Below are 25581 nucleotides of genomic sequence, written 5' to 3'. Positions count from 1 at the left end.
AAGAACACCTAGCAATCACCTTTTTTAAATTATATATATAGTTAAGGTGTACTGCATGATGTTTTGATTTTTCGAAGGACATCCAGAAATGTAGAATGCTTACAGTTTAGTTCAGCAATCAAGGGAGTCCACCTCTGATATCCTTTCCTCTAAATTCTAAAAGATACTTTTCACCATCTTGAAGCAAGGACCACTTTTATGGGGTCTATAACCTGGCAGCTCAAGAGTGTACTAATCATTATTAATTCCTATTTAATAAGTTGCTCAAACTTAGCGTCAGAGTTGAGAACACACCAACAAGCAGATTCACAATGGTTCTGCTTCCTTGCTTGCTGATGCCCTAAATAGCCCCAGGCTATCCGACAGGATATAAACATTTTGACTACCAGAGTCTTTTAGGGAGCAAATAACTACCTTTTAACTAAAGGATGATAAGGATTTCTCCTGATCAGTCCAAGTACCCTGAACCTAAGTGTACCTAAAATGCATACCTCCCAAACAAGGTACCGGTTTCTAACAATGGTTGGTTAGGAGCTCGGGCCTGAGATAGTTTTATATGAGGTATCACCAGTCTACATTGTTCCTAAACAGAAAACAATAGGAATAAACACAGAGAAACTCATCCAAAGAGATCATGAAAAATAGGATGCTGCCTCAGTGAGCTTTTCTGGCCAGATGAGACAAGGCCTGGATAGAGTTTACACTAAGAGGGAACCCAATAAATGCTAACATTGAAGGAATACTTATTGAAGTCTTAACCTCAATTTTCACATCAATGAAAAGTTCTTTTCTCAGACAACTGGGGAGAGGGGGAATCATCTAGCCAGAGAGAATCAAACACTAAGTCAGGGAGATGAACTTCCTAAAATTATCCATTGTCAGGGAAAAGAAGCTAAGAATCACTATAAACTATATAAGAAAGGGGAAGAAATTCACTCATTTTTCACCCACATTTTTCACTCATATTTAGCACCCACATACGAGGCATTAAAGATAAGGTACTAAAGAAAACAGATAAAAACCCCCGTCCTCATGGAGCTTACATGGAGGTAGGGAACACATAGCATATTATATAGTGATAAGTGCTAAAAAGAAAAATAACCAGGGAACAAAAGGGAGTATTGACAGGATGGCCAGGGAAAGCTTCACTGACAAGGTGATATTTGAATGCTTCTGGCTGGCCTAGCATGCCTTCACTATATGCTTGATGGGTTAAAACAGAGGTTTAACCCAAGAAATAAAACTGTTTATACTCATGGAATGTGTGTCATGAGCTTGCAGTTCTGTCACATTGTTCTTCCGAAATAGTAATATAACCTATTCTCTATGAGAGCAAAGTTCAAGAAAAATAGTGTACATTTTCCAGTTAGATAAAAGCACATCTTCAAGAAAACCCCTCTTTGAAATGCTCCCAAAATAAAAAAGAATGAAAAAACATAAACTCATAAGGACAAAAAAATAGAAGAAACAGAGATGTCAACAAAAAAGGAGATAAAGAAAAAAAGCAATTGAGGAGCTTACACAGCACAGAATTTTTATGCAGGGAATACTATCTTAAGCAAGTACATGACAGGATACAAGAAAAGACAAACTTATAACAAAGCAGTACTGAAAGGTTCTCAAGCTAGATCAAAAAACACTTCAGGAAAAATATAGAGCCTACTCTGGAAAGAAGAGAAAGGAACCCCTACAGGAGGGTTTTTTAAAGTGGGTCACTGCCACACAGATAAGAGTCCCACAGCCCTAGGGGACCACCCGTCTTGATGTTAAATTGACAACAGGAAGATGTAGCAAAGAAAATAGATCAGCCACCAGAACTAGACTAACTTCAAAGAAAAGGGTATATTTAAACTAAAAGCTACCTTTGCTTGTTGGTAAGAACAAAGATGATTGTAATAAATATAGTTTTATTTGGGTTCCTACACAAATCATTAGAGGAAGGGGAACAGGATTGGGACACCTCCTCTCTCTTTCTTAGTCATATATAAACTCCAAAAACAGAACAGAGAAGCTGAAGATAAGCATCCCCTAAGATATAACTAGTGAGGCAGAAAATATGACTTCTCTGGCAGATCTCAAAACCTAAGACACCTCGGTGTTGCAAAATCTTCCCAAGATAGTATAACACCCAACAAATAATAGCAAAAATTCTTTCTCCCCTTGGGAAATCAGGATTATCCTATTTTTTTTTTTTTAGCACTCATTCCTCTTTTCTATAGAAGTCAACCACTTCCTCTAAATGTTCAATGCAAAAAAAAAAGGAAAAAAGAATGCTATAGAAATTCTATTTAAAAGGTAGTGAGAAAACACTTTCCTCATCTATAACACTTTTGCATCATCTGCTGCATTTACTTTAAGAGGCTATTGTAAAGATAAAATGTGTATCAAAGTCCCCTGTATTTTAAAATCAAGTTCAAAAGAATTACACATCTTCATGTTTCAAAAGTTCACTGAACATTTACCGTATTAAAGTTTACACATTTGCTTATTTTCTGCCTTCCAAAAATGATTAAGAAATACTTAAAATTAAACATGTAAAACTTAAATATAGAAATACGAGAGCAGGACCTACTATAACAGTAATATAATGTAACAGAAAGATTTATCATAAATATCATGCTAAATTTTATAATTAACTGATAAAATACTAAAAGTACAAGCTAGTCACTTCTCTCATTTCTTAATTGAAAAAAATCATATGGAACATACTCATTTTGTCTTTATGGAATATTCTCCAACAGTTAAAAAAACTTAATAACATATAGTATATAGATATATCTTACCTATTAAAGATTTGATATTTTCTAAGATTAAATCACTAGTAATATTGCCAGATAAATCTTGACCCAATTCAGCAATCAGCTTGGCATAGCCTTCATTCTCTTCTCTTAACAAATTGAATTTTTGCTGCTTATAACTGAAATCAGATAAATATCATTAAGGGGATAAAATTAATTTCAACTAAACTTTCACAAAGTACTATATTCTTGTCATTGAATTGTCTCATCTCTAACTTACAACAATCGTAAGAATAGTTGTTGAAAGTTTACCTCTTTGTGTATCTTTTAGGGTAGAAAATAACAGTGGTTCATATGAGAACCCAATGTTAATCACATAGGAAAAATCAGTAACACAAGGAACAATATCAAGGAAAAATAACATAGCATGATTTTCATCACTAAGAATATACCCTGAGTATAGCTACAGTCATAAATTATTTTATTGCTAACAATAAAAGCATTAAATATTATTTTAACTTCGAATATGGCCAAAATTAACATTGGTTTTACACAGGTAAAACTCACTGATGACTCAACCTTAGGATACTTTTAGAAGGCAAAAAACATAAGACACACTAACACTGCAAACAAAATCTTCAACATGCCTTTAACAACTGCTACTATTCAAAATAAGAACTAAGAAAAAACATACTCAACTACTTGATCTGCAACATAAGGTACATGTACTTACAAGAGTTTTGTCTTGATTTTCACTGACTTTTGATTGAATTGCTGTGATTGTTTAATAAGCCCTAATGATTCCAGTGTTTCTGGATCCAGACGTTCCTTTAGAACTGTGTCTGAAACTAAATACTGTATTAAAAAATATTAAAGGTCATTTATAGCATTCCAACTACGCATCCACAATTTTTCCCAAATAATACAAAAATCATATTCTATATATATCAATTTACAATGTATAAAAAGGCTTAGAAATTTAACAATAATGACTCTAAATATTCAAATATACAATAAACAGTTCCTTCAAAAACTTCACTAAAATATTACATGCATGCGGTATACAGCCTACAAATCACAAGAACTACAGATGAAATTCTCATTAAAACTGAGTCTGTCTTAACTGAATTTTCACTTAACATAGCACTTCAGCCTTCTTTAGTTTCTACTATAAGTCACATTCTGGTACAGCAAAGACAAGGAAGGATCTTCTTCCAGGTTTCAGTAATGGAATTTTTCCTTGGTTCTAAATTTATGAACATAATGGTTTACTAGGCAATGATTATGACAGGTTCTAGAATTTGGTATTTTTAAACTACCTCCATTCTTGCTCTCCTTTGCCTAATAAAGAATTTGTGGGCCGGGCGCGGTGGCTCACGCCTGTAATCCTAGCACTCTGGGAGGCCGAGGTGGGCGGATCGTTTGAGCTCAGGAGTTCAAGACCAGCCTGAGCAAGAGCGAGACCCCATCTCTACTAAAAATAGAAAGAAATTATATGGACAGCTAAAAATATATATAGAAAAAATTAGCCGGGCATGGTGGCGCATGCCTGTAGTCCCAGCTACTCGGGAGGCTGAGACAGGAGGATCCTTTGAGCTCAGGAGTTTGAGGCTGCTGTGAGCTAGGCTGACGCCACGGCACTCACTCTAGCCTGGGCAACAGAGTGAGACTCTGTCTCAAAAAAAAAAAAAAAAAGAATTTGTGAAAAAATTTTCAGTTTAAAACCTGTCTAGGCCGGGCGCGGTGGCTCACGCCTGTAATCCTAGCACTCTGGGAGGCCGAGGCAGGTGGATCGCTCAAGGTCAGGAGTTCGAGACCAGCCTGACCAAGAGCGAGACCCCGTCTCTACTAAAAATAGAAAGAAATTATATGGACAACTAAAAATATATATAGAAAAAATGAGTCGGGCATGGTGGCGCATGCCTATAGTCCCAGCTACTTGGGAGGCTGAGGCAGGAGGATTGCTTGAGCCCAGGAGTGTGAGGTTGCTGTGAGCTAGGCTGACGCCACGGCACTCACTCTAGCCCGGGCAACAGAGCGAGACTCTGTCTCAAAAAAAAAAAAAAAAAAACAAAACCCTGTCTACAATCATTTCTACTTACTCTATAGATGCTTACCTTTTTCTTAGGAAATTATTAGGTCAAGAATATCACCAAAGGTTTCATATGTATAGATAATTTAAGTGATGATAGATAACATGCTTATTTCATAGAAATAAGCATGTTTAATTTCAGAAAACATTCCATTTCAAAACCCAAATCTCACCTGATGATGGTCAACTGAATGTCAATATACTCATCCATTAACTTAACTGTGATTACAACTGCTCAATACAAATTTTAAAAAGAGAAAGTATTTTTTAAAACTTACCAAACATGCTAATACCAATTGTGTAAAATAGTCTCTCTTGCTTTTTTCTTCTAAACAATTTGTCTCAATATCTACAATGATGAAGAAAAAAAAGATGAAAGTCTGATTATTTTAGACTCTAGCACTAAAATAAGATACTTATTTTCTTTAAAACTAGCTAATTTTAAAATGCCTCAAACTGAATTTGGAAAAATTTAAAACTGTAGTAACATGAGATATCCTTCATATGCACAAAGAATGCTTTAATTTCTCCTGAAATTGGAGAATGACCCTGTGGCCTAAAACATGTCCATAAAATGCTAAGTCAACTACACAGAAGCTACCAGCTGTGGCACCAGAAGCAACAAAGTTTCAAAAAAATATTGTTCTCAAAAAAAGGAAATATTCAAGCAAAGCTTAAACAGTAACTTGTTGTAGATGCTTAAAAACAGATTCTTTCCTTAAGTGGAAAGTTGAATGAGAGACAACAAAGAGGTCTTCTAACTCTAAAGATCCTAATACTCCTAAAGACCAAACCCTTAACTTTAAGCACCTTGGTCAAACTAACATGTTCTAGCCAAGCTACCTGGCCACCACCCCTGTGAAAAGACAATATTAAAAGATATTTTTAACATCCTATTTTGAATTATAATTCTAGTCAGGAAACAAAAATTTATTCAAGATTTTCATTTTCTTCCTGCTGAAATATTTAAAAACTTAGACCTCGAGTTTCATTTAATTATTGAGAAAATTTTGATCTGAGGTGTGGAGGATACAAAACAATTAGCACTAAATGCCAAGCATCAAAAATTTCAGCCAGGATGGGTAGGATTACAAACAAAGTTGATCTCAGGATTATTACTTTAACTGACTGATTACATACTATTAACCTATTTTTAAAGTCAACTGATTAATTTAGAAAGTGCTATAAAAAGAGGCACCAGTTTTAGTGAAATAATAAAAAGTGTCCTCTACACGTTCTACTATCAACACTGAGAATCAAAAGAAAAGGGGACTTATCATCAAACATATCCACATTTTCCTGGCCCTTCTCCACTTTCCCTTCTTGGAGGGTTACCACTTCCCCACATTGTGGCCACTATAGCTAAGCACACAACTCAAGTGTATTAAGGAAATTTTAAGGTATATTTTATGCAATGTAAATTGCAATACAATCTCAATTTCTCATTAAGACTCTTAACACATTAACTGCCATGTGAGTTATATTTAACTCATGCTAGTTTTGAGCCCAGGGCCTCGTGAAGCATATGTAACTCACACATCTCTTCACCTTGGGAGCCGCATGCACTATTTTTCAAGTTGCATATAACTCACACAGAGAAAACAATAAAAAATAACAAATTTTTCATTAAATTACAAAGGATCATTTTGTTTTCGAAGTTTTTATCCTATTTTCATAATAAAACACCATGGCCCCAGGAAAAATTTTTTTTTTCTAGTGTGGCAGTCAATGTGTTAATCTGCTCCATGCACCCAAATGCACTTTTGTGGGGAACCTGGTGCTAAACCAATGTGTTAATCTGTGTGTGTATCTCATCAGTCCTTCTCAGGAACTCAGTTTTTACTCTGTTATCTGGTTTTCTGGTTCCTCCTCAGCCTAAAACTTCAAGGATACTAATTGTAGGGGGTAGGCACTAAACTGGGCTCATTATTTTAACCAACATCTATCTACCCTCCAGGGTCCTAAAGTCCCTAAGATCTAGCCCCAAGGTCCCTAAGATCTGGGCACCTGGTAGCAGATGCATACTCTTCAAGTCAAGTCTACTGCCCTCTCGGTCACCTGACCTGATTAAAACACCATTCTCTTGGGTTCTAACCATGTTAGCAAAGGCTTAACAGTACTTCAGTAAATTTCCTAACTGAGCTGTCTCAACAATCAACACAGGACTCTATTATCCCAACTGTGCTTTCCCTGTTTTCTTTATTCTTTTTGTTCAAACTCATAACACCATTCTAATAAACTCATTTATTATCCCTCACTACTCTACCCTGAACAAGTTCTCTTTAATTTCATATGATTTTACTAAAAAGCCCTCAGCCATTTTCAACTCTAGTCCCCAATATCACCAACTACCTACGCCAGCTCTGAAGTCCCATCAGCACATCACGTTACATCAGACTCCCCCCTTTCAGATTACTTACTATAGCTTTCATGCACACTCTCACATGATCAGTCTATTAAAGAAAGTTGCTATCTTAACCTGGAACATACAACAGCACTGATTTCCCTTATAACTCTTAACATATTAGAAAGACAACATGATGTAGTAAAAAGATCACGGGCTGTGGAGCCAAAGGGATCCAGGTTCAGATCCTGCCTTACTGGCTATGTGGCCTTGAAATATCACCACTTCTCTGAACCTCATTTTTCTGATCTGTATACCTACCCTACAGAAGGTGCTGTGAAGATTAAAATGAAATTAAATGCTTAACACAATGCCTAGGAACATGGAAGATGCTCCAAAAGTAGCACTTACAATTATTACTATTATCATCATCATCATCATCATCCTCATTATTAGAGATAGCTTGCATTCTTACTCCTATTCCCCTACCTTGACCTGGGGTCACCTTTGGATCAATTTTTTTCCTGCCAAGGGTGGGGGTGTGGGTGAGGGGGCAGGTGAGGGAAATTCTCGTTTCCAAGTTTGCCATCCTAATCTTGCTTATAAAAATGGACTGGATAGGCTAAAAGAAATTTCCCAAGAGCAACCAAACATCATCTTCATGAATTCATGTTACTAGTAAAAAGCAATGACTTGTGATAATAATTCATATTACTAAATAACTATGAAGGGAAAATATATCTTAATAAAATAAGTCAATAAATAAATTACTACAACTAGTTAAGCTGATAATTGATGATTATCCAAAGAAAGACATAAAATACACTCCTGACACTACCAAGGAACAGCTTCCACAAAATGTTACCTACAAATCAATCTTTCAGTCTTACAAATTTAGAGTAAAAACAATTTTTTAAATTGAAACTTGTTTCATGTTATATTTACTTGTAAAATAATGTAGTATCTTAAGTGCCTAAAGATAATTCAAAAACTAAGCTTAAAAGGTTTTTCTGGTTGGCATAAATCAATCAATCCAATAGACAGCAAGAACATATACTTTATCATTCAATCCAGGACAGTTTTGAGAGTCAAAGAGGGGACTATTAATAATTATGACAAGGAAAACAATTCAAAACTGAGACATATTGTCATCTCATCAATGGTCTACTCTTTTCATTTATCACTCACAGTCCACATATATTTTGGCCTGTTCCCAACATTACCACTTCTATGAAATCTGGAACATCCTGAAGGATCAAGCACCAGCATTTGTATTTTTTGAGACCAAATTCTAGATTCTCAGTAAGACACCTAAGTAATTTATCTAATTCTAGGAATTAAGATTAATGAGCTAAAATAATTCATTCCAGTTTGACAAACCTTCAGAGGATAAGTTTTATTTTAAAGTGAATATGATAATGTCTTGGCAATGTTTTCTGTTAGAGTCAAAGTTATAAAGTAATAGAAAGCACAAGACTGATGGGGAAAACTGTGCTCAAAGTTACTTTAATCCAGATCTAAAATTAGAAAAATAAATTTGTAATACAGATTTTTTTTAATCCATGCTTCCCATGGAGAATACCACCTTTTGTTCTTGTTTTTTTTTTTTTTTTTTTTTTGGAGACAGAGTCTCACTCTGTTGCCCTAGGCTATAGGGCCATAGCATCAGGCTAGTTCACAGCAACCTCAAACTCCTGGGCTCAAGGGATCCTCCTGGCTCAGCCTCCAGAGTAGCTGGGACTATGGGCATGCACCACCATGCCTGGCTAATTTTTTTTCTATTTTTAGTAGAGACAGAGTCTTGCTCTTGCTCAGGCTGGTCTCAAACTCCTGACCTCAAGTGATCCTCCGGCCTCCCAGAGTGCTAGGATTACAGGCGTGAGCTACCACGACAGGCCACCTTTTGTTCTAAGTCAAAGAAATATTCCTTTTTTATCTTGTATGAATTCTTATTTATTCTGGACAAATAGAGAAGTTGCTATTTCCAAAGCTGGCTTTTCATCCTCAAAAGTACTTTTGATTACTTTGGCTCTTCTTGCTTTTTCTAAAATTAAGACTCAAAAGAGTATAACAGGCCAGGTGCAGTGGCTCACGCCTGTAATCCTAGCACTCTGGGAGACCGAGGCGGGAGGATCGTTTGAGCTCAGGAGTTCAAGACCAGCCTGAGCAAGAGCAAGACCCCGTCTCTACTAAAAATAGGAAGAAATTAGCTGGACAACTAAAAATATATAGAAAATATTAGCTGGGCATGGTAGCGCATGCCTGTAGTCCCAGCTACTCGGGAGGCTGAGGCAGGATTCCTTGAGCCCAGGAGTTTGAGGTTGCTGTGAGCTCGGCTGATGCCACAGCACTCTAGCCTCGGCAACAGAGAGAGACTCTGTCTCAAAAAAAAAAAAAAAAAAAAAAGAGTATAACAGCGAAGTATCTCGAGTGTCCTACATTTGAGATTCTGACATCATTCACTGAAAACCTGTATTGAATAAGATTAATTATTTAGTTACTAAAATCTAAATAATTCAGACTAACAATGACTGAAATGGCTTTTTTACTGGAAAACTTGGCTTTTTTACTTGAAATAATTTAGCTCAAATTTATATAAATATACATTGTCAAAAACTCAATTTGAATTACATTCTAAAGCTAATTTATAAACAGTGGCTATAATGACAAAATTTGACTTAAAATACAAAATTCTGTGTAAAGTAAAAACAATTTGCTTCTAGACTCATAGAAACATTTGTAAAATTCTGAGTTTGAAATAAAACATTTTATTTAACAGTACATCAATTTACCAAACAGCATTATGTTATAGGTGAAATAAAGGCTTAGTACCTACCTAATATGCAGAATACGTCTGCAAGAATGGAAGGCATATCCTCTCGAAATTCCTAATTTTAAAAATATAATTACAGTAAATACCAGAACAGCAAACAGCCTAGTATTATGATTTCAGAATAACGCCCTTCAGTGAAACTTAAACACTAACAAACCCCCAACATCATTACGTTGACAAATATTAATATTCTTCAAGTTAAGTTTTGTAGTAAAAAGGAGATAATAGTAAAGGGAAAATGTTTAAACGTCTACCATGAAGTAACTTGATTAAAAAACAGAAACCTAAATAAGCACCTTAGGAAATATTAAAGAAGACAAATGAATAACATTTTTCCAACGAAGTTTCATGTTAGAAACCAGTGGAGGCCGGGCGCGGTGGCTCACGCCTGTAATCCTAGCACTCTGGGAGGCCGAGGCGGGCGGATCGCTCAAGGTCAGGAGTTCGAGACCAGCCTGAGCAAGAGCGAGACCCCGTCTCTACTAAAAATAGAAAGAAATTATATGGACAACTAAAATATATATATACAAAAAATTAGCCGGGCATGGTGGCACATGCCTGTAGTCCCAGCTACTCGGGAGGCTGAGGCAGTAGGATCGCTTAAGCCCAGGAGTTTGAGGTTGCTGTGAGCTAGGCTGACGCCACGGCACTCACTCTAGCCAGGGCAACAGAGTGAGACTCTGTCTAAAAAAAAAAAAAGAAACCAGTGGAATTTAGAGTACCTCACGCCTACCTAAAAGAAGACTATTAACAATGGTACATTTTTCATCCAAAACTTTAAATGTTGTGCTCATGCCTAAGTCAACACTTGATGTATACAAAAATCATAGTGGTATCAGAAGAACAGAAATTTTAAAAATACAAAACCAGTTAAAAGATGTTGTTCTGGGCCAAGCACAGTGGCTCATGCCTGTAATCCCAGCACTTTGGGAGGCTGAGGCAGGAGGATCACTTCAGCCCAGGAGTTCAAGAGCAGCCTAAGCAACAGAGTGAGAGACCCTGTTTCTTAAAAAAAAAAAAAAAATTAATTAGCCAGGCATGGTGATGCATGCCCGTAGCCCCAGCTGCTAATTAGGTTTAGGCAGGAGGATCACTTGAGCCCAGGAGTTCAAGGTTACGGTGAGCTATGGTTGTGCCACTGCCTTGTCTCTCAAAAAAAAAAAAAAAAGGCTATTGTTCTGTAACTCAAGAGTCTCTAAACATGAAAATTATAAAGACCAAAACCTATTTTTATTTTTTCTTCATTCTTGTCCGTGGCATCTGCAGAAAATAGCCCCAAATCCCCTTATTTCTGAATGAAAAATTCAGCATTATTCTAGATTTGTCTCCTGACTTCCCAATCTCATGCTCAATTTTTGAGCCATTTTTCCATTAGTAAGGATCACAGTTCATTTATTGCAATTAGCAGTTTGCAGGCACTATAGCAACCCTAAGAGTAGCCTATTTTCACAGACTAAAAGAAATTCTAAAGAAAAAACTGGCAAATGCGAGGAGACACACAAGATTACACTTCCGTGGGTAAGATAACGGACAGGGTACAGTACTATGAGAAAGCCATGGCAAAGACAATCAAGCTGCAGAAGTATACATAAAGATATAATTAAGTTCTCCAAAGAAAGGAGAATCTAAGAACCAAAAACACATAAAGTTCATTTGGACTATTCATTGTCAATAAACGGAAAAAGAATTAGAATCAAATTCCATAAAATACACTAAAACCTATACCAATGCCCAATTTACAGAATTAAATAATTGTCGATCAGATTTTAGTCTCAAGTTTCTTAAGGGCTACGAACTCTGGCTATGTCTACTTGAATGCAAGTACTCAGGCTACTTGAAGACCAGAAAGAGAACAAGACAAGAGTCTTCAATGATGGAATATTAACTGTTTAAAAAATAGACTATTCCAACATAAACTAATGTGCTGTTATCAGACGGAGACAGTTTAGGGATAAAAGGGAAACTCACTGAAGCCCTACTGCTCAAACACACCCCAATATGGGGTGGAAAATCACAACAGCTAAACTTAGAATTTCCTTAAGACTATCCCTGGGAAAGCACAAAAATCATATAAAGATTACTTCCCCTAACAGAAAAGGCTACAGAAGCTTAAAGCAACACAACAAGGGAAATTCATACTGAGATCAAGAAGCTCCAGATTTCCCTTCAAAAATACTTATTATAAAAGCTGTTCTGAACTGAACAGATAATTTTAATTATATACAAGTTTAAAAACCAGCCTGATAGTAACAGAACAGCACACCACTTGGAAACCTCAAGCTTAACTACTGGTTTACAATTTGAAACTCTATCTTCCAATTCAAACACCAAACCACCATCTGGCCTGAATCTAATTTAAATTCTTCAATAAATGAAAAAGTGAAACAGAATAACCACTTAAAGGTTTAAAAAAATCTAGTTAATATTTTCAAAAGCAAACAGCAAGCAGATGAAAACTAACAGCAAGTGAATGTTAGAGCTAGGCAACCACAATTTAAAATAATTTAATCTTTAATGTTTAAAATATATTTAGTTACTAAACATAATTACAAACAAAAAATGGCTCATTATGCTATACTGGAAGAAAAACATTTTAGCCAATTTACTTTTTCAAGTAGCATTTTTAATGAAAGATACCTTGATTTCATTATAGTTCAAGGTTTGGAGGGGGGGTCTTCCCAGCTTACCTAGTATTTTCTGCTTTACTCATAACTGACAAAAAGATTAAAATATCTTTATTCCTGTCTAGTAAAAATGGCTTACCAATATTACCTTAAAATAGCCACTACTATAATTTTGAATAAAATAAAACGCAAGTTATATACTTCAAAGATCTCTGTATCAAAGGCAAAAAGATATATGTAATGATAATTAAGTTTCACAAAATATATATACTTACACTAATGTCATTAAGAACATTAGATGCCTGTTCATGTTTGAGATTTCCTTTAATAACATGGTATGACAATTCATAGAGAGCTTGCTGGAAATCTGTTAAAAATAAAAGAAATAGTGTAAGGACACAGTCTCTTGAACGTGAAAGGTATACTCTCTGGGGGAAAAAATCCATATATTTCCTACTTCTCAGAATTATTATAAACATCAAAAATAAAAGAAAAATATACTTCCAATGCTTTTTTCTAGCAGTTTCCTTTTATTTTCACAAAAATACAACACTAAAATTTTTTTTAAGAAGTTAACCATCCCTCCACTGTAATATAACTACAGTTTGAGCATTTCTTTCTAGTCTTTTTCTGTATATCTACAGATTTTACATATTTGAATTCACTGTGCACATCTTATGGTATTCTGATTCCCAAAAAAACACTTTTAAAAGCATTTTTTCATGCTACTAAAGTCTCCATAATTATTTTCAATTACTGCACAGAACTCCAGCAAGTAGATATAAACTAAAACCAGCTTCCTCACCAGCAGACTTCACAGATTTTTCTATATATATTCAGATTACACTCAATTCAACCTCAGGACTATAGTGACAACAAGTAAGGAATAGCAGTAAATATAACACTAAGTTTTATCCATATCCTACTGTCAGAGAAATTTCTCCCCAGTCTTTTTTTTCTCTTCAATGTTCATCAGAATTCAAACAAAAAATAAATACATATGTATACACATACATAAAATGGCAGTTCTGTGAGAACTGTCAAGCACAAAATAGCCCCATTCACTATTAATTACCGTAGCCCCCTTTCCTGAAGATTTTTTGGTTTTGAGGGGACAGGGGAGTTAGTGATCAGGTGAACACCTCTTCCTTCTGGTCATCTTTTCCTTTAATCCCATATGCTAAAAACTTTACCTCCTTCCAATCATTAAAAGTAGTAAAACAAGCAGTTCTAAAAACACCAATGTAAAATAATGTCTAGTTATAATCCCCTTTGGGGTGGAATCAAAATTTCAGGGCAAATTAGCACATAAAAAAAAATCAAACATTTAAAATTCTTCTCTCTTAGTATAACTACTGGTCACAAAAAAGGAATATAATAGGAATCAAAATGTGTATCAATCTCCCTTTAACCAAGTACTATTTTGCAGTGAAATTAATGTGTCCATTAAGTCACTTGCTCAAGAAAAATAGCCAGATTATCTCAATTCTTTATGAAGTATTCATGATTAAATATACCTTCATTATGCTTTCAAATAAACTATATAAAAAGGAAAAAGTTTCTATTTGTTGGTATGGTAGCAATATGAGGTCAATTTCATGCTTTGCATTTCCATTAATAAAATGCTTTACGACATATACTTATTTAAAATTATCCAGATGACAAAGATTTTTTTTAAGTAATCACTTAGAAAGACAAAACAGCTGATTATTATAAACTAAGTTCCCATAAGAATATGTTCGCTAGTGTTCATAGGGAATTTTAATCACAGTAGGAGATTAAAATAGAGTATAAATGGCCTGGGTCATTTTGCTGACAGTAACATGACATAAAAACAATCACACTGTAAACACAAAGTGGCAAAGATAGTCTCTAATTCACAAGTTTTCTAAGTGCCTATTTAAGAGTGGTTAGGAACTCATGTTGTATTTTATCTATAGAAACTGTAAGTAGTGCTTTAAGACTATCAGGCTAGCTCCGCAGAAGCCTATAAAATCTATGCTGGAATTGAAAAACTTTCATTTACATTTACAATGGGGAGGAAAACTTACAACACTTATATACAAAACAAATCAATGAAAGATTGTATCTTAATGCTAACATTTCAGAAACAGTAGTTTTAAGAATACCCACTAGAAGGGAGTGCTAGAGATTCTTAAAAGTTTTTTGTGGAGTTTGAATGTTGAAGATACCAGCTCTTGGTTATGTCTTATTATCACTAGTACTATTCATGTTTATCAGCAATCATTACAATGTTGTTTTACTGGTGGTTTCTTATAAAAGAAACAAGTAGTAGTGTGTGCAAGGGAAGGATAGAAAGGGAAAGGTCAAAGGGAACACTACCCAAACTCAATCCTCCTAAGACAGAACAAAGGAAATTCTGAAGAAATGACAGTTTCCTGCATGGACTACCAAATGGGACCCACAAACCAAAGCCTGACTGTTGACAGAGATTAGCCAAAGAGTGTCTGTGTTGAGGAAGCAGGCAGGTGTAAGAAAAGGAAAGCACTGGCAATTCAGCCAGTGAGGCCACACTCATAATTATGTTTGGTTTCATACGTGAAGCAGAACAACCATGCAAATTAACAATAATCTAAGTTATTAAAAATCCACACAGTCCCATTTAAAACTGAAAGAGTACAGTCATGCTGTGTTATGCTATTTACTTTATAGTTTTTTGAGAATTCTCGTATTTTATCCACTTAAAATTTCAAACAAGATTAAACTGAAAAGTTAAAAACTAATTTTAAACATGGGGAAGAAAAAAGATTAAGTATCCAAGTGTTTTCAGAAAGGAAGTCTTTTTGTACATTCTTGCACTTTTGATAGTCAACTAAATTAAATAAGAACACATTACTGTATATCGGCCCCAAAAATCTTCATGAGTGATCACACAATTTTATAAACAGGATGAATAAGAGAATAATTTTGAGGAGGGCAGGCTAAGGAGTGTTAAGATCTCACCCAAATGACAGAAAAAAAAAATGGCTTCTATGTTTGTTAAGAAAATACTTTCCACTCACACATCCAAGTGTTCTTTAAAAAGTATATCCTCTCCAGCTGGACATGGTGGCACACACCTGTAATCCCAGCTACTCGGGAGGCTGAGGCAGGAGGATCACTTGAGCCCAGGAGTTCGAAACTGCAGTGAGATATGATTGCACCACTGCACTCCATCCTGGGCAACAGAGTGAGACCTCGTCTCAAAAAAAAAAAAAAAAAAAAAAAAGGTGTATCATTTCCTATTAAAGTCGTATTTAAGGTCTTATTTAATTTGATAGAACAAAATTAAATATATATAAAAAATCTGTTTTTAATCTTCTAGTCACAAGAGCATAATTTAAATAACTATAATAAATTTTATCTAATGATTTTTGGCTTAAAATAGAATATTGGTTATAAAAATGCACTTTCCATATGGAAAAAAACATTACAGGTTTTACCCTGAACAAAAGCTACATATAAAAATGCTTTAATCTTACTAGATACAATTGTTATTTTTGCCCCTCCTTTGCCAAATCCATATGCCTAATTTTAAATTAATGAAATGTTAAATAATTAAATCCTTTAAAACTAAATGATTGAAAATTTATATCCTGTTTAATTACATAACATTTTACTTAATAAATCACATTTGTGATATGCTATAAACAACTCCTTTGTTTTAGTGTTTTCCATGACAACTGCGTTTAACAAGATCCCCAGATACCATCTAAACATAACCAGTTTTAGTAAAAACAATGAACCTCAGTTTCTGGAAATTTTCTAGCGCACAGAGATCAGAACAGTTTTTCTTCCCATGCTATCTTTTCTCTCACATTTGTAATTGATAAAGCTAAAAACTGCTGAAATTTAGCTAAATATACCAAGCCCCAATTACAAAAGCCAAGCAATATCATATGACTGTAATGCAGATCAAATAACATTGATATACAGAGATATATACTCTTACTATAACTATAGTTTTTTAATCCTGACTATAATGCATTCATATAAAACCTTTATATAATGTGATCTTATATCTTTTGTTATATATAACAAGGAACAGAAAGCAGGATAGTTATTAATTTTAATCAAGCCAAAAATGATATCTATGATACTTTTTTAAAACTTACCTCTGTAAGTCGAACTATCATGGCTTTTATTTTCACTTAGGATCCGGCATAAATGCAAACTAAAATAAAAGAGAAATAATCTGTATCAATTTCTAACACTAGATGACTCTTAGCAAATTATAGCAACTAAAAGTATATGGAAATGTATCAGATATGTTTTAATGTGTTAGTTATGATAGAACAAACCTAAATACCCTAACTGGTCAGAACTAGAGGATGCTAGTGAATCAACTCATTACTCTGCAAACTGGCAAGTAAATTTTTTTCAATCAAGCATTTATTTTGCCTTTCATATATGAACTATACCAGTGGGTAACCCAATGGTAGATAAGAAATTTCTCTGTATTTATCTATTTTAGTTAATAAAGGATGAAAAAATTAGATCACCATTTTAAGATCCCTAATAAATTAAAGAATCTAGGCAGCTATCAATGGCTCTTACAAAAAGAGACTACCAAATGTTAAGTACCCCCTGATTCTGATGAAAGAACACACTGCCCACCTATGAAGTTGTCTTTAAAAAAAAAAAAAGCATGAACCAAAATCTGATCAAGCCATCTAGATCCAACTACCAATTTACAGGAAATAAAGACAACAGAGGAACATATTAAGTGATACTGTAGGGATACAATCACCAAAATTCAAACTATGGGAAGCTCTACTGGACAGTGACCCAGTCTCTTTAACAAATAAATTGCAAGGAAAAATAAAAGATGGTGGAGAATCCTCAGGTTAAATAAAAGAGGCTTAAGAGACATCTTATACACAACATATGGATCCTTACTTGGATCTTGTTTCAAACAACTATTTTAAAATTTAACATTCATAGCCGGGCATGGTGGCACACTTCTGTAATCCCAGCTGCTTGGGAGGCTGAAGCAAGAGGATCACTTGAGGCCAGGAATCCGAATTCATGGTGTGCTGTGATAGCCTGTGAATAGCTACTGCACTCCAGCCTGGGCAACATAGCAAGACCCCACCTTTAAAAATTGTTATTAATTAAAAAATAAAAACAATTTAATATTCATAAGACAATGGGAATATTTTATAAAGGATCTTTATCTTTGGAAGATAGATGTTCAAATATTTACAGATGAAGTACTATTTGCTTCAAAATAATACAAAAGAGTGGGAAAATGGGTGGAGTTATAGATGAAACAAGATTGGCCAGAAGTTGTTAATAGTTGAAGCTGGGTGAAGATTTCATTAGGGGGCTGTTAATATTGTTCTACTTTTTCATCTGTTTAAGATTTTTTCCAATAACAAAGTTTAAAAACAAAAAAATACTCGTATTTTGACTATTTCTTCATTAGATTAATTTAGATACAGGCCGAGCACAGTGGCTCACACCTGTAATCCTAGCACTCTGGGAGGCCAAGGCAGGAGGATTGCTTGAGGTCAGGAGTTCAAGACCAGCCTGAGCAAGAGCGAGACCCCAGCTATAGAAAAACATAGCCGGGCATGGTGGTGTACGCCTGTAGTCCCAGGTACTTAGGAGACTGAGGCAGGAGGATTGCTTGAACCCAGGAGTTTGAGGTTGCTGTGAGCTAGGGTGATGCCACCGCAATCTAGCCCGGTCAACAGAGTGAGGCTCTGTATCCAAAAAAAAAAAAAAAAAGTAGATACAGTTAAGGATACGAAGATATACAGAATACAGCAAAAAAAGATATGCTTAACTGGAATTCCAAAAAGAAAACAGAGATTAGGTCAAAAGCAATATCTGAAGAAATAACAGCCAAGAATTCAGTTTTCCAGAACTGAAGCAAAATCCACATCTGGGCACATCATAATTGAGCTACAGAAAACCAAAGAGGAAATTGCACAAGCACCTGAGAAAAAGGAGACACAATTATCTTCACAGGCCCATTACGTGACTTCTCAACAAAACCACTGAACTCTGGAGACAGCAAAAGATACATTTTAAGGTGGTGAAACAAAGTATATGCCAAGCTAAAATTCGACAGCCAAAGAAAACAGTTCCAAGAAAGGCAAAATAAAGACTGACTTCAAATAAACATAAACTGAGTTTACATACTAAAAGAAATGCTTAAGGACATTCTTTGGGCAGGAGAACAATGATTCCAGACAGAAGCTTAGAGTTGCAGCAAGAAATGACAAGGAAAAAAGTAATAAATATATGGGTATTTCTAAATGAATGTTAACTCAATAATAATAACAATAATTGTAATGTCTTGTGGTATTTAAATACATACAGTATTGCATATACATATATAGGGTCGGGTGCAGTGGCTCATGCCTATAATCCTAGCACTTTGGGAGGCCAAGGCAGGAGGGTCAATAGAGGCCAAGAGTTCCAGACCAGCCTGGGCAACATAGTGAGACCCCATCTCTACAAAATAGAAAAATTAGCCAGGCGTGGTAGCACATGCCTGTAGTCCCAGCTACTCGGGAGGCTGAAGCAGGAGGATCGCTTGAGGCCAGGAATTTGAGATTGCAGTGAGCTATGATGACATCACTGCCCTCTAGCCCAGGAGACAGAGCAACACTCAGTCTCAAAACAAAACTAAAAAATACATATACGGAAGAAGATGACAAAATATTAAAATATATCAAGATTAAATTGGGTGTATCCTAAACACACAAGGTTCTTTCAAAGTAATTTACCACATTGCTTTTTTAAAATCACACAATAGTTCAAAAGATGCATAAAAAGCATTCGACAAAATACAACACTCACTACTTTCTTAATTAAAAAACGTTTTATGACTTAGATATGCAGTAATAGAAGGGAATTTCTTTAATTCAATAAGTAGTGGTTCTAAGCGTGTTCTTCATAAACCCCTGTCCCCCAAGACTCTTTCTGGAGATGTATAGGATCAAAACTATATTCAAAATAATACCAAGACAGTATTTCTTTTTTTGTTGTTGTTGTATAGACATTTGCAATAATAATTCACAGCAACGGAGGGTAAGACTGCTGGTGCCTTAGCATGTACCGAGGCAGTAGCATCAACTGTCTCATTGACTGTTTCATGACCAAAAACTCAAAACAAAAAAAGCTAGTCTCACATAAGATGTCACCAAACTATTTAATTATATTTTTCACAACCATGCACAAACAAAAGCCAGTTTACGTAAGAATGTACTTGATAAAAGTGATGTCAGCAAGATGGCAGAATAGGAAATCCCTAACTTTCCTTGCTTCTACTAAAGCACCCACTCAACAACACACAAACCCAACTCCCTTTATGACAAATCCAGAAGCCAGCTGAGAGACTCCTGCACCACAGACAAGTGCAAAACAAGCCACATTGAAGCCAGCAGGAAAATTCATGCCACACTCTCACCATAGTCCCTCCTCCTAGCACACTGCCATGAGGGAGATAAGGCTAAAACCCCCAGCAACCAAATGCTCCCTGAGGAGGGATAGAGAAGACAGGACTGTATGTCCAACAGTCTGATTTTGGGGGAAGTGGAGGCTGACCAAGGAACTGTTTTCTCCCTTGCCCCTGTTGGAACACAGATGGGATTTGGAATGTTCTGGATGCCTAGGGGTTGCTGAGAACAAAAAGAGCTAGGTGGTGCATATGCTGTTGCTCCAGAGACCCACACTATAAGAGACAAAGGATACAGCTCAGCAGCCTCACCCTCAGGAAAGAAAGAAAAGAATGGATTATGCATCCAACATTCTAGCTTTTGTGGGGACTACTTGAGAGACTGGCTTCTGACTAGACTGACTCAGGGTACTGACAAGATCTGGCACACTCAAGATGCCTGGGGGCTGCCGAGAACAAAAAAAAGTTGGGTGGCATGCTACTCCTTCAGAAGACCCATGGTACAGCAGATGGACACCAGAGAGAGCAAGAGATTACAAACTCCTGAAAAAAGAAACCAGGAAATCCTTCTTATTAGAAATTTACATACATGAATCCAGGGAAGCAGCATCCACAGAAAAGGTTTCAGAGGCCCACAGAATCTCTAGCTGGGCTGATTGATAAAGGTCTTCTATTATATGAAGCCAGTTCATAAAGACCGGTGGAAGATATTAATATTACCGTTTTTTCAGATGTGCAGATGCCAACACAAAGTTATAAGGAATATGAAAAAATTGTAAGACATAGCCAAAGGACCAAAATAAATCTCAAGAAATCAACCATAAAGAAACAAAGGTATATGAATTACCTGACAAAAAATTCAAAATAACCATCATAAAGATGCTCAACAAGCTCAGGAAAATGATGCATGAAAACGAGAGTTTCAACGAAGAGATTTAAAAAAATATGAAAAAGAACCAAGGAGACATTTTGGAGCTGAAGAATCAACTGAAAGATTTACTACACGAGTTCAAGAGCAGACTTCACCGAGCAGAAGAAAGAACCTATAAACTCAAAGACAGGTCATTTGAAATTGTCCAGTCAAAAGAGGGAGCAAAAAGAAAAAAAGAATGAAAAAGAGTAAAGAAAGTCTACGGGACTTCTGGGACACCATCAGGTGAGCCAATATATGCATAATGGACATTTCAGGAAAAGGAGGGAGAGAACAGTTATTTAAGAAATAATGGCCTAAAACTACCCAAGTCTAAGGAATGAAATAGATATCCAGATTCAAAAAGCCCAAAGAATCCCAAATATGATAAACCAAACAAATCCACACCAAAATACATTATATTCTAATTGTCAAAAGTCAAGACAAAGGAGAGAATTTCAAAAGCAGCAAGAGCAAAGTGTCACATCACGTACAAGGGAAACTACATAAAACTATAAGTGGATGTCTCAGCAAAAATCTTGCAGGCCAGAGTGTGTGGGAAGATACAAGCACTGAAAGAGCCAGATGCAGTGGCACATGCCTGTAATCTCAGCTACTCAGGAGGCTGAGGTGGGCGGATCCCTTGAGGCCAGTTCAAGGCTACAGTGCACTATAATCATGCCTGAGAATAGCCACTGTACTCCAGCCTGAGGAACATAGCAAAACCTTATCTAAAAAAAAAAAAAAACCACCAGAAATAGGCAGGGCATGGTGGTTCACAGCTGTAATCCCAGCACTTTGGGAGGGCGAGGGAGGAGGATCCCTTGAGTCCAGGAGTTCAAGACCAGCCTGGGCAACACAGTGAGAACCTGTCTCTACAAAATATAAAAAAATTAGCCAAGCCTGGCGGCGCATGCCCAACTTGTATATAAGTGTTGAAAGAGCCAGGTGCAGTGGCACGTGCCTATAATACCAGCTACTTGGGAAGCTAAGGCAGGAAGATCACCCGGGCCCAGGAATTAAAGGTTACAGCGAGTTATGATCACACCACTATACTCCAGCCTGGGCAACAGAGCAAGACTCTGTCTCTAAAAAACAGCAAAGGAGGAGTATTATGAACTGTTATATGCCAACAAAATGGATAACCTAGAACAAATGGATAAATTCCTAGAAACATATAACCTACCAAGGCAGAATCATGAAGAAATAGAAAATCTGAAGTGGCCGGGTGCACTGGCTCATACCTATAATCCTAGCACTCTGGGAGGCAGAGGCAGGAGCATCACTTGAGGTCAGCAGTTTGAGACCAGCCTGAGCAATAGTGAGACCCTGTCTCTACTAAAAATAGAAAAAAAATAGCTGTGCAACTAAAAATAGAAAAAAAAAATTAGCTGGGTGTGGTGGTGTACGCCTGTAGTCTCAGCTACTTGGGAGGCTTAGGCAGGAGGATTGCTTGAGCCCAGGAGTTTGAGGCTGCTGTGAGCTAGGCTGACGCCATGGCACTCTAGCCCGGGCAACAGAGTGAGACTCTGTCTTGAAAAAGAAAAGGAAAAAAAGAAAATCTGAACAGATCTATAACTAGTGAAATTTAATCAGCAATCAAAAACCTACCAACAAAGCAAAGCCGGGGACCAGATGGCTTCACTGGTAAATTTTACCGAACATTTAAAGAAGAATTAATGCCAATCCTTTCAAACTCTTCCCCAAAATTGAAGAGGACAGAATACTTCCAAACTTATTTTATAAGGCCAGCATTACTAGGATACCAAAACCAGAAAGACATTACAAGAAAATTACAGACCAATATCTCTGATGCATATAGATGCAAAAATCCTCAACAATACACTAGAAAACTGAATTCAACAGTATATCAAAAGGATCATACACCATGACCAAGTGTGATATATATCCCTGGGATATAGGATTGTTCAACATATGAAAATTCATCAATATGAGATACCACATTAACAGAACAAAGGACAAAAAGTATACAATCACCTCAAGAGATGCAGAAAAATCTTTTGACAAAATTCAACACTATTTCATGATAAAAAAAAAACTTAACAAACTAGTAATACAAGGAAATTATCTCAGCATAATAAAGGCCATATATAAAAAGCCCACTGATAACATCATACTCAATGGAAGTCTCAGAGCAATTAGGCAAAAAAAGGAAATAAAAGGCCTCCAAATCAGAAAGAAAAAAAATGAAATTATCTCTGTTCACAGATGGCATGATCTTCTATGTAGAACACACTAAAGATCCCACTCCCCCCCAAAAAAAAAACTGTTGGAACCAATAAATTGAGTAGAACTGCAGGCTACAAAATCAACACGCAAAATTCAGCTGTGCTTCTATGCACCAAAAATGAACAATCCAAAAGGGAAGGTAAGAAAACAATCCCATTTACAACAGCATCAAAAAGAATAAAGTACTTAAGAATCAACATCACCAAAGAGGCAAAAGATCTGTACCCTGAAAACTACAAAATGTTCCTAAAAGACATTAAAGACACAAAAAAGTGGAAAGGCATCCTATGTTCATGGACTGGAAGTCTTAACATTGTTAAAATTTTCATACTACCCAAAGTGATCTACAGATTCCCATGCTATCCCTATTGAAATCCCAATGGCATTTCTTTTTCAGAAATATAAAAAACAATCCTAAAATACATATGAAACCACAAAAGACCCCGAATAGCCAAAACAATCTTGAGAAATAAGAACAAAATTGGAGGCCTTATGCTTCCCAATTTCAAAATGTATTACAAAGCTACACTAATCAAAACAGTATGGTATTTACATAAAGACAGACATATTGACCAATGGGATGGAATAAAGAGCCCAGAAGTAAACCCAACTAATCTTTGACAAGGGTGCCAAGAATACACAATAGGGAAATGATGGTCTATTCAACAGCGGTGCTGGGAAAACTGGATATTTACATGTCAAAGAATGAAACTGAGGCCAGGCCCGGTGGCTCACACCTGCAATCCTAGCACTCTAGGAGGCCGAGGTGGGTGGATCATTTGAGCTCAGGAGTTCAAGACCACCCTGAGTAAGAGCAAGACTTTGTCTCTACTAAAAAAAACAGAGAGAAATTAGCTGGACAACTAAAAATATATATAGAAAAAATTAGCCGAGCATGGTGGCACATGCCTGTAATCCCAGCTACTCGGGAGGCTGAGGCAGGAGGATTGCTTGAGCGCAGGAGTTTGAGGTTGCTGTGAGCTAGGCTGACACTGTGACACTCTAGCCCTGGCAACAGAGTGAGAGTCTGTCTCAAAAAAAAAAAAAAAAACCACAAAAGAATGAAACTGAACTCTTATCTTACACCATACACAAAAATAAACTCAAAATGCATTAAAGACATAAACATAAGACCTGAAACTGTAAAACTCCTAGAAGAAAAATTAGGGGGAAAACTTCATGACATCAGTCTTGGCAATGATTTCTTGGATATGACACCAAAAACACAGGCAACAAAAGCAGAAATAGACAAGTGGGGCTACATCAAACTAGAACAGCAAAGGAAACAATCAACAGAGTGAAAAGGCAACCAACAGAATAAAGGAAATATTTATCTGACATGGGGTTAAAACCCAAAACATATACGAAACACCAACAACTCAACAGCAAAAAATAAACAACATGATCAAAAATGGTCAAAGGTCTTGAGTAGACATTTACCCAAAGATAACATACAAACGGCTAATAAGCTATATGAAAAGGTGCTCAAGATCACCAATCATCAGGGAAATGCAAAGCAAAACCACAATATCATCTCACACCTGTCAGGATGATCGTTAATTTAAAAAAATAAACATAAAGTGTTAGAGAGAATGTGGAGAAATTGAACCCTGTGCAATGCTGGTGGGAATGTAAAATGATGTAGCCACTATGGAAAACAGCATGAAGATTCCTCAAAAAATTAAAAATGTAACTACCATAAGATCCAGCAATTCCATTTCTGGGTATTTATCCAAAAGAATTCTAATCAGAATTTCAAAGAGATTATCTATACTCCCATGTTAATTATAGCATTATCCACAACAGCCAAGAGGCAGAAACAACCTAATGTCCATCAACAGAAGAATGAATAAAGCAAATGTGTATATAAGAGAAATGGAACATTATCCAGCCACAAAAACGAAGGAAATCCTTTCATGTGCTACAACATGGCTGAACCTTGAGGACAGTATGCTAAGTGAAATAAGCCAATCTCAGAAGGACAAACACCACATGATTCCACTTACATGAAGTAACTAAAGTCATCAAAGTCACAGAAGCAAAAAGTAGCATGGTGCTTGCCAGAGGCTGGGGGGAGGGGAAATGGGGAGTTGCTATTTAATGGGTATAAAGTTTCAGTCATGGAATTTGAAAAAGATCTAGAGAACTGCTATATAACATTGTGCTTAGAGTTAACAATCCTGTACTGTTCAATTAAAATTGTTAAGAAGGTAAATGTTATGTTTTTTTCCACAATGAAAAAGTCATTTAAAAAGCTATTATTGGCCGGGCGCGGTGGCTCACGCCTGTAATCCTAGCACTCTGGGAGGCCGAGGCGGGTGGATCGCTCGAGGTCAGGAGTTCAAGACCAGCCTGAACAAGAGCGAGACCCCATCTCTA

The 25581-nt window shown here is 36.1% G+C and overlaps 1 protein-coding gene across 2 annotated transcripts in view; it reads right to left on the bottom strand.

Annotated features, from left to right (window-relative positions):
• Window positions 1-25581, bottom strand: part of THOC2 (THO complex subunit 2) — a 118026-nt gene that overhangs the window by 81104 nt on the left and 11341 nt on the right. For both annotated transcript variants that reach the window (XM_069464481.1, XM_069464480.1), the window contains exons 2-7: window positions 16747-16805; window positions 12907-12998; window positions 10011-10062; window positions 5109-5179; window positions 3472-3593; window positions 2784-2917 (exon numbers count right to left, since the gene is read on the bottom strand). In XM_069464481.1, the coding sequence (XP_069320582.1) occupies window positions 2784-2917; window positions 3472-3593; window positions 5109-5179; window positions 10011-10062; window positions 12907-12998; window positions 16747-16805 (530 nt within the window). The remainder of the gene's footprint in view (window positions 1-2783; window positions 2918-3471; window positions 3594-5108; window positions 5180-10010; window positions 10063-12906; window positions 12999-16746; window positions 16806-25581) is intronic.

The sequence above is a fragment of the Eulemur rufifrons genome, chromosome 30, assembly GCF_041146395.1.
Source record: "Eulemur rufifrons isolate Redbay chromosome 30, OSU_ERuf_1, whole genome shotgun sequence".
Taxonomy (NCBI): domain Eukaryota; kingdom Metazoa; phylum Chordata; class Mammalia; order Primates; family Lemuridae; genus Eulemur; species Eulemur rufifrons.
This window is presented reverse-complemented; position numbering and strand designations above follow the sequence as displayed.